The 9,673-nt window shown below is 34.1% G+C and overlaps 1 protein-coding gene across 1 annotated transcript; it reads right to left on the bottom strand.

Annotated features, from left to right (window-relative positions):
- Nucleotides 1–254: 254 nt before the first annotated feature.
- LOC136979584 (patched domain-containing protein 3-like) lies at nucleotides 255–4,993 on the bottom strand. Its single transcript, XM_067275605.1, has 5 exons — nucleotides 4,908–4,993; nucleotides 3,050–3,568; nucleotides 993–1,474; nucleotides 599–919; nucleotides 255–530 (listed from the first exon to the last, which is right to left on the bottom strand). Exons 2-5 carry the CDS (start codon nucleotides 3,559–3,561, stop codon nucleotides 256–258), a joined length of 1,590 nt encoding a protein of 529 aa, XP_067131706.1. The 5' UTR covers nucleotides 3,562–3,568; nucleotides 4,908–4,993; the 3' UTR covers nucleotide 255.
- Nucleotides 4,994–9,673: the final 4,680 nt, after the last annotated feature.

Here is a 9,673-nt window from a genome sequence, read left to right as displayed (position 1 = left end):
TCCTAAATCTGTGAGCGCTTCTGAATTTCAGGAATACGTTCTTGAATCCCTCCAGAAAATCTTCAGAATCGCTTAAATTGTAACCGGACAATGAAAATTTTGATATCGGTTCTTTGATAAAAGCGATATATTCTCTCAGCCAGCATTCGGTAGTTGACGAATCTGCCATAAATGGCGCCGTTTCGAAGTTATGGAGGATATTTTCCACATCGTTTTGCACATTTGGATCGGAGTAATCTAAAGGCTTGTTTATGATCAGGTGTATTTTTGGGGGTAATCGGTGAAATATTCATAGTGAGCTACCATGTACTTAAGTAGGTACGACGATGTTGGCAGGATGTTGACGTAATCGAATCCTTCCTTTATCCATTTTGTGCAATATATTCCCAGGCTTAGATACAGAACAAATACCACGATGACCAAAAACTTGATGAAATTATGTTGAAGAAAAGTGCCGAGAATATCGCGAAAAATTTTCATCATAAACGTATCGTCCGTTCTTGTGTTCTCTGATAATTCGGCTGCCTTCACTATAATTATTAGAAATTATTAACAGAATACAAAATTGTGAATTTTATTATGGAAGGACAGTTCTTACCTGATTTGACACGTAGACACAGAACAGAATGTAATTGCTTTTCTTCTCTGAAACCTTCTAGTGCCATGAAACTCCCGAAGAAGAATATTTGAAAGAAGAAATCAAATAATACGGATACTGCGCTGTACAGGCTGAATATTTGAATAACCCTGTACGGAGTAGTAAGTCCGATACAAAACGACAAGAAGTTGGTCAAAGAAGTGACTGTTATGGACACAGCAGCTTCGGAATACGCTTCACTCATTCTATGCTTCACATCATCTTTTCTACTCGTGCGCCTCCAGGAAGCTAACAGCACAAAAGAATCATCGATGCCAACACCTAAAAGGAAAGTTTTGTAGATTAGCATGCCTGTCACTCAATTATTCTACGCTTTAAATGCGAAGATCGTTACCTAACATTAGAAACAGAATGCCCAAGTTTAAATCTACATATTCCGCATTGCAATGGAGTAGAAGACCAAATGCAGCTACTGTCGAGACGACTGGCGATAGACATCCCATAATGCCTAACCATGGTTTACTGGTGACAACATCGAAAGTTAGGCAGGATACAGCAGCGAATATTAGTATGAGCGGGGCTGCGATAAAGAGAAGAGGTAAAACCATTTTGCTTATTGTATTCACTTCGTAATCGAAACTTTTGCCAATGAATTTATAAATTTCTATGGTTTCGAATTGGACATTTGATAAGCTTTCCAGAAAAGTTTCTTCCCACTTCGATGCCATTTTGTTCTTTACTTTTGTACTATAGTCCAACATGTAGAGCAATCGGACTGCTTTAAAGTCTATTATGTTGTTTGCCTCGTTTACAAGAACGCCTCCCAATATCATGGCTGATGTTATTGGATCGCCATTATTTTTATCAAATGGATATCTGTAAATGAAAATAAATACTGTTTAGATTTCACATCATGAACATTATTAATTTCAAGTAAACCGTCTATCGTTCACCAATGTCGGAGTGGTTTCCGCCTTTACCAACCGGCTGGCCATGTGAAGATTTCCGCGTTTTCTTCACGTGTCTAACATATGATCGGAAACCAGTTTTCCATAGAAAATCTCCCCGAAAGGCAGGTAGCCCACGTGTTGCGTTGGCTTATTCAGTGGATTGGTTGATTGAGTAACATCAACAAACTAACTCAATTGTTTATCATTGAGTAAATACGTATTTAATTATTATACAAGAGAATCTCGTAACAATAAATTTAAGCGTGTCTACATAATAGGTTTCATGTACATAACCTGCCAATATTTTGAATACGAAATGTTTTATAGAGCAAGGAAAATAAATTTTCCTTGACAATATATAGCATGTTATATAAATATGACAATGTAGACAGTTAATTATAAATTCATTATTATATTTTTTAATATGTATTTACGTATGTAATATTTCAAATAATTGATCATTACATGTGGGCCTAAATCACATGTAAATTCATAAGCGATTCAAAATTCGACGAATTGCTACATCGAATCCAAAGTAGTGAATGACACCAAACCGTAAGAAACGAATAAATCACTACAATTATTACTTACTGCTAAAGAATGTCAACGTAATGGTGCGAATTTAATGAATCCCACAGCAAAAAGAGAAGTATTTATTCTGATCTTCAGATCTAAATAAAAAATATCTTTTTATTTATCCAAAAATCAAAAATATTTTAAAAGGAAAACAATTTAACTCAAAAAACCCATATAAAATGAATCGTGGCCGAGTAGATAAAACCATTGGTCGGTCGCGAGTTCGTATTCGACCAACGAGCTAGCCATGCAAGGTTTCCACGTTTTTTTCACGCATCAAACTCCTAAATAGGGACCAATTTCCCGTAGAAAATCTCTCGGGAAGCATCCCTCCTTAGCTGATCGCCCACGTGTTGTGTTGCTGTGTCCCAGGAAACCAAAACAAAACGAATGGAAAGAAATTTTTCGATTCTGAATGAAAGTGGTTTTCTAAATGTTTCACGAATTGGGGGAAAAATTCGATAACAAATCGAAGGTTGAACTGGATTATTTTGAAAAAGCTGCATTAATTCAGCGGCGCGTTATCCTATGAGAAAAAGGCAATTGTCTAACTCTCCCACTAACAGAGAGTCCAAAACCAATCTTTTATAAACTCTTTACCGTAGTAAGAATATTAAAATTTAAAGTTGGCGTTATATTTAGGGACCCTAGATTTCCGGTGTGGCACAGGCAGCACAAAACGGAGAACGCGCTATAAAAACGAATGAGGATACCGAGATATTCCCCCGAAGAAAAACTTTTGAAGTCAGCACCGTACATCTGGCCCCAAATTCAAATTTGCCCGGGTCCAATGAAGTTATAAAGCGCCTTTGAATGAATTGCATTATATCGTAACGCGTCATTATCTGATTCGCTCCAGGAACCACTTTGAACACGCTTTGCATTTGTGATTAATTTAAATAATAACAATGATATCAGATCTTACCGAATGGCAAACTTTCCTGCTTTAATTTCTTCGGTTTTTCCTTTGAAGGACAATACGAAATTTTCATAGCATTCATTTTTTATGGTTTTACAACACAATTCTTTGTACGTGAATGAGCTATTGTTCCAAAATATACTTATATTTTGTATCATGTGATCTAATCGTATTAAATCGCCGATGATCAATTCATTTAACATAGAAGAATCTTTCTTAGGTACGACTATAACAGAACCCAATCTTCCCGCTTTGGATATCCTGAAGAAATCAAAATCTTGGGATATATTGGGAGGGAAGAGAGTTTCTAGTGTATGCCTTTCCGTTCTCCCTCTGGCATTGATGGGACTGTACAGATACTCGATATCGTTGACTAATGTAATTTTATAGAACCCTGTTGCTAAAAGGGTCGTTATCAAAAATGGTACAAACAGGTACCAAAGAGGGTGGCACCCAATATGGTATCCTATACGTGAAAATACGAATGAAAGCAGTCGTTTGACATAATCGTGTTTCATTTTATTTCTGTAAAATAAAAAAAAATACATTAAAATACTAAATTTAAAATGTTAACAGCGTTTTAAATGTAATTGCAAATTACTTCAGTTAAGATATTACACTTAATTAATTTGATACGATTTTATAGACGTTAATCTTAAAGTAAAACTTAATAAGACTATATAGATTGTGTACGAAGATTGAATTATTATCATTATTATTGTTCGTATAGCCCGTAAGAAAGAAATATATTATTAAAACCCATTCGATAAAAATATTAAAATTAGATGCGTTAAACTGGTTTGTAGATAACGTTTAGGGAATAGGTTAATACTTTGAAAATTCGAAGGTAGTAACAATTATATTTCCTGGACTCTTTTTGTCTTGTGGACAGTAAGAAGCCCGTAGCTGCCCTGTAGGCCTCTTAGTATTAAACCCATTTCAGTGTCAAACCCTAAGCTGTCCATTGTGATTCTAGCCAAATCCACCGTGGTCATAAAAGAAAGCCTACCGTGGGTTTGTCTAGGTTCGCAATAGGGACCGTCGTATTGGCACAGACACTCCCAAAAGATTCCTGGAGTTTATCGACCGCTGGGATTCAATTCCGGGATCTCCTTGAGATGCCTTAACTACTATGCCTTAGCCATATTGTATATTAATACAGAGTAGTATGAATAAATATATATGATATGTAGAAGAATGATGGAAGATTACTCTAGATCAGTGTTTCCAAAGTTTAGATATACCCTTGTCCAAAAAATATTTACTTTCGAACCACCCGAATGCAGCACTTATCACAACTCGAGTAGGAGAATTCATACAAAATATATAATTTACTATAAAATATACACGTGCAATTCGTTATTACAGTATTTATTTTTTCTTAACAATAATGCTGTGTTACGCGTACTCTCGGGCGTGTCGTACCACATCCTGAGAAATAGCTTACCATCCGAAATATAAAGTTGGAATATTTTAAAAAATTAAAAATTATTAAAATTATATTCTATAAAATAACTAGAGAAACTTATTAAAACAGGCAGATAAGATTTAAGTACATCGCGGTCTTGCGCTACAACATATAAGAGGCCCTACCTCCTTCACATAATAATGAGTCTTGTTCAGGCCTCGTTGGGGCCTCGTTCACTTTAAATAAAGGCCTATATATATATATATATATATATATAATATATAAACTATCATTAAGAATAGAACGAGGCCCTAAGCCGTAATTCGATTAAATCAGGCTGAGAAAACAGACCTAAACAGAATCTCCCGAAATAATTTTACGATAATTTAAATTTTAAAAGGAATAAATAATTTAATGTTTAAGCAAATAAAATGATTATAAAAGTAGTTTTCTTACCTGAAAAATTTCAATTTAATAAACTCTATAAGCAGCGAATGCGAAGTAGACAAGAGGAAAGTTTAAATGACCCTCATTTATAATTATGCATATTTATGAAAGAATAAAATTTAAAAAAAAGCGTAGTTGTAAGAACGTCAGCCAATAAATTTGAGTGACAACGTTTTTGAATTAAGCTACCTTGGTCCTTATCACATGATACAGTCACGTGACAATTGCTAATTCACTTCACATACATCTTCGTCTGAACTGACATTATAAATACCTTTGTATACATAGGAGATTTTATTTGTTTTTCACTTAATTGAAGTAATTATACGTCGATTTTTACAGCATTAAGCTTCGTATTTAAGTATTTATTAAGTTATCACTGAAGCCATTTAGCGCCTTATTTAGTAAATTATTACAATTTATAAACTTTTACATAAAAAAATGAGATTTTCGTAAGAAAATAAAGTGGGGAAGCACGTTTCATGCTTCGTTTTCATCCGATTTATGTGTTTATTTTGGAAATTTAAAACTTTCTACGGTTTGTAAATTCTGCTCCCGGTTGGCAGATCAATATAAAAAATATACAGGTATCGATATTAACGAGGGAGGACCCGTAAGATTACGATTAAGTGTACACTTATACGATTAGTATAAGTGTACTTAGATCAATTTAAAATATTGATCTAAGTACTCTTTACAGTGTTCGTTTAACAACGGAAATACCTTGAAATATAACAAAAATTCTATAAAATATTTGTAATATTTGTACAGATGTTTTAGAAATGAGTTCTCTACTCTTCCACACGCAGAAATTTTGATTTTTATACGTAATTATGTAAAGACTCAACGAGGAAATATGAATGACGATATGATTAACGAGGCAAACGTTAAAAATTTCAATTACATATATTTATATACATATAATTATAAAAAAGAATTTCGAACCTACGTCACATTTATATTTGCATTCAGTGATGTAGAAGTTGGTTGTTTGTATGACGCAAAAGTTCCTTTATCGAACGAGTTGTCATGGATGACAGTAATTGCTCTGTCCACTTTCTAACACGTCTTTCACCTGTCATAAAGTTTTATTCACAATACATTTGTTTGATTATTCTTCGAATTGTAAAATCACTTCTAAGTATTTCAATTTGGATAACTTATAATAAATGCCGTCAAGTCATATCGACAATGGATATCGTTAATTGGCAAATAAGTATTTTATAATAACAGAAATTAGCTAAATAATTCTCAAATTCCGTGTTCAAGTTCTCATTTCTGACAACGTATCATTTCATACGTATTTATGAAATCTTGATGTATTTTAAAACAGATTTCTATAATTTTCTGTTTAGTTTAATTGGCATTATAAGGAAGAATCTTAAATAATTAATTACGTTTCAAGGATATGCTTTGTTCTATATTTGTTTAGTCGATAATACATGACAAGGTTTCGTGTGTAACTTTAAATTCATTAAATAAGACTTAGCTCTTTATTATTATATTGTATATAATACTAGCTGACCCGGCCACGCGTTGTTGTGGCTCAAAATGTATCTATTATAAATGTATAACACTTCCCCCGTGGGGGGAATTTTAAAAAATCCCTTCTTAGTGTACATTCTCTTTAGAGTTTTAGTTTAGCTTTCTTAATTTACCACTTAAGTGCCTCAACGTCCTCCAATGTGTCTTCAGTATGTTCATAAGTGTTTTAGTGTGCTTCGTATGCATTAGTGTGCCTAATAGGCTTAGTGCTTAGTGTGTTTCAATGTTTAAATCAATTCAATGTGCTTGAGTGTGTCTCAACATATCATTGTGGTGTTTTCAATGGGTCAAGTGTGCTTCGAATAAGTTTCGGCAAGCTCCTAAATCTGTGCAATGGGTTTTCTCTGTGTGCCTTCGATATCTTAGTGTTCAGCGTGTTTCAAGTAATCAACGTGCCCTGATGTATTCGACGTGTTTTTAACTGTAGTACGAAATTTCAGTTTTTTTGTGGAAACCAATGTGTTTATGTTTGCTTCAGTTGTGCATTGAGAGGTGCTGCTTTTAGGTCGTCCCTTAGTGCGTGAACTCTACATCGTCTGAAAGTTGCGCCTTGTTAAAGGCAAAGTGTCTTAAACTATAGACATACTGGATCACCTGTAGACCACTCATCAGGCATTCTCCATTTTGGATCTCTGCTTTTCCTACAGGCAAACATTTTGACATTTTAATTGCTGAATAAAACTATGACTACCACGGATGTGCCTACAGTTTTCAGCAACTATAATTACCTATAATAACTATAATCTTTTTTTTTTTTTTGTTTTGTTTTTTGTTCATTTAATTTATTCATTTAAACACTATGAATTATTATTACAAATACTATATTGTTCTTACATATACTTATGTACTTATTCTATTTATTCTTTACTTACTTTAATTGTACTAATGTATATATATATTTACTCAATGTTACTCTATTTAATATTTTACAAACCTCTCGGTAATGCATACGCGGGGCCGAGAAATGTACTTTTGTACCTAAATAAAGAATGTATGTATGTATGTACATTCTCTTGACGTACCCACTAAAAACGCATCTAAAATAGTATAATAGAAGCCAAGTTCTTCACGGTAAGCCTTAATCCCGTCCATCTGCCCCCAGTAGGGGGAATTTCGACATGTATTTATATAAAAACACGTGCGTATTCGAATGCGACGTTGTGTCAAAATTTCGAAGGAATCGGTAGGAACAAACGAACGTTATATTTTATTTATATAGATAGATAGAAAATGAACTGCTTTAGTCCATTCTCACAGAAAAGTATAATGCCTCACAGTAAAGCAAACTTACGTCGTCGGAGTTAGCGCCATCTGTTGGACATAAAAGCCTTAATCCGTATATAAATATATTTTTGAAAGGGGGGAAATGGTGGTCTTCACATATGCCAGAAACCTTCGCGGGAGTGTATTAAACAACTTTCCGAAGTTTCATAGCAATCGGATAAATAGTGTAGTAATGCATGAAGGACAAACACACAGGCAGACAGCAAACATACATTCGTTTTTATATATATAGATATTCTTTTCTGTTACAGCATGATACTGGCCCAGTAGACAAACAAACACTTGCAGTTGGTTGCGGGTTCGTGCTCGACCAACGTGCGACGTAGAGTTTTCTAGGTTTTCTTCATGTATGTACACTTAAATAGAGGCCTTCTACTGCCTTACCATCGATTTTTTGGTGTTTTCTCCACCGTCTAACATTTAGATAAAGGCTAGTTTCTCATAGAACAGAGTACACTAAGGCAAAATCGATTTCCAATTCGTTTCGTATGAATTACAGCTACCTTTTATACGTGATTTTGAAGCTGATTTGATGTAGATTAGTCTTCTTGAATCTATTTTACTGTTTAATTTTATTTAAAATAATTTTAGAAGCGATAACATGCCCATTTACGCTCTTCCCATAGCCATTGCCATTAAGATTCCAGAAATCGGTAGACTGTGGTAAAAATTAGTGGATACCCAACATTAAGTGGGCTTTAGCTAATCAGGAGAACAAGTAAACACTTCTAGTTAATTTACTTTTATTAAATTACCAGTCATTTGTTTAACCAATAGTTTGGTTTATTTGATAACTGACACATGGGCGATCTACCGAGGTTTTTCATGATAATCTGGTCCCTATTTAGGTGTTACAAACATGAAGAAACCCGGAAAACTCCACGATGCTGGCCCTTTGGAGAGACCCTAAACCAGTGTTTTTCAACCTTTTTCATTGAGTGGCATTCCTGATTGAAAATAAAAAATCGTGACACCCTTGACTAGCGACGGATCTAGAATCTAAATAAAAGAGGCTAATGGGCCAGATGAACCTTTTGCGAAAACAAATATTACGTGCAACGCTGGGGTGGGGTCCGGTAATTTTAAAAATTGACAGTTTGAATAGCATTTTAATGCAAAAATGCGTTTCTACGTGTTCAGAATCAAAATTTAAGTCCATTGAATTTTGTCGAATTACCTACATGTAAAATAGCAGTCTCGCTATTGTTTTTTAAATCTACTTTTATTATCGGCCCTAAACTTTGCGACACCCCAATCGTGGTCCCGTGGCATCCTAAGGTGCCGCGGCACCCCGGTTGAAAAACACTGCCCTAAACCACGACCAGTGTTTAGTGGTTTTATCCACTCGGCCAGTGGTGGGCCTTAGAAAATCCGGCTATCCTCATTGTTTACCATAATGGGCATGATTAAAACTAAAGGTTTTCTTAGTTTCCACAAGGCGGGACATGTTACATAAATAAATAAATAAATAAATAAATAGAATTGTGGTAAGTAGGCATTTTCTACATTAAGGCTATTTATATGATTGATCATTTATACCTCACGTAAGTTAATTGGATTCGAAAAATAACAGTTAAATAAATTTTCATGCCCATAAGTAAGGAGATTTAAAGGTAATTTAAAATATAAAATATTTTGAATTTTATCAATTAAAACTGAAAAACGGTGCAGAAAAATCGATACATTTTATTTTATACACATTCTCTACAACTGTATTTTTGTACAAGTTCTGTAGTCTTGAATTCTTCTTTTCCTAATAAACTCGAAACAATTGCAGTATGGAGAGAAAAGAATAATTACATGTAAATAATTTTAATATTAGTCCAAATATACGTTAAATAACATGCGAACAAACATACAGGATGGTCCAAGATTTAGTTAATCGAAGGACTGATTGCAGAACCTTTTACAGTACATTCACATATCAGAAAAATGTGTAGCAATAT

Source organism: Centruroides vittatus, unplaced genomic scaffold (assembly GCF_030686945.1).
Source record: "Centruroides vittatus isolate TY-2023 unplaced genomic scaffold, ASM3068694v2 contig_628, whole genome shotgun sequence".
Taxonomy (NCBI): domain Eukaryota; kingdom Metazoa; phylum Arthropoda; class Arachnida; order Scorpiones; family Buthidae; genus Centruroides; species Centruroides vittatus.
This window is presented reverse-complemented; position numbering and strand designations above follow the sequence as displayed.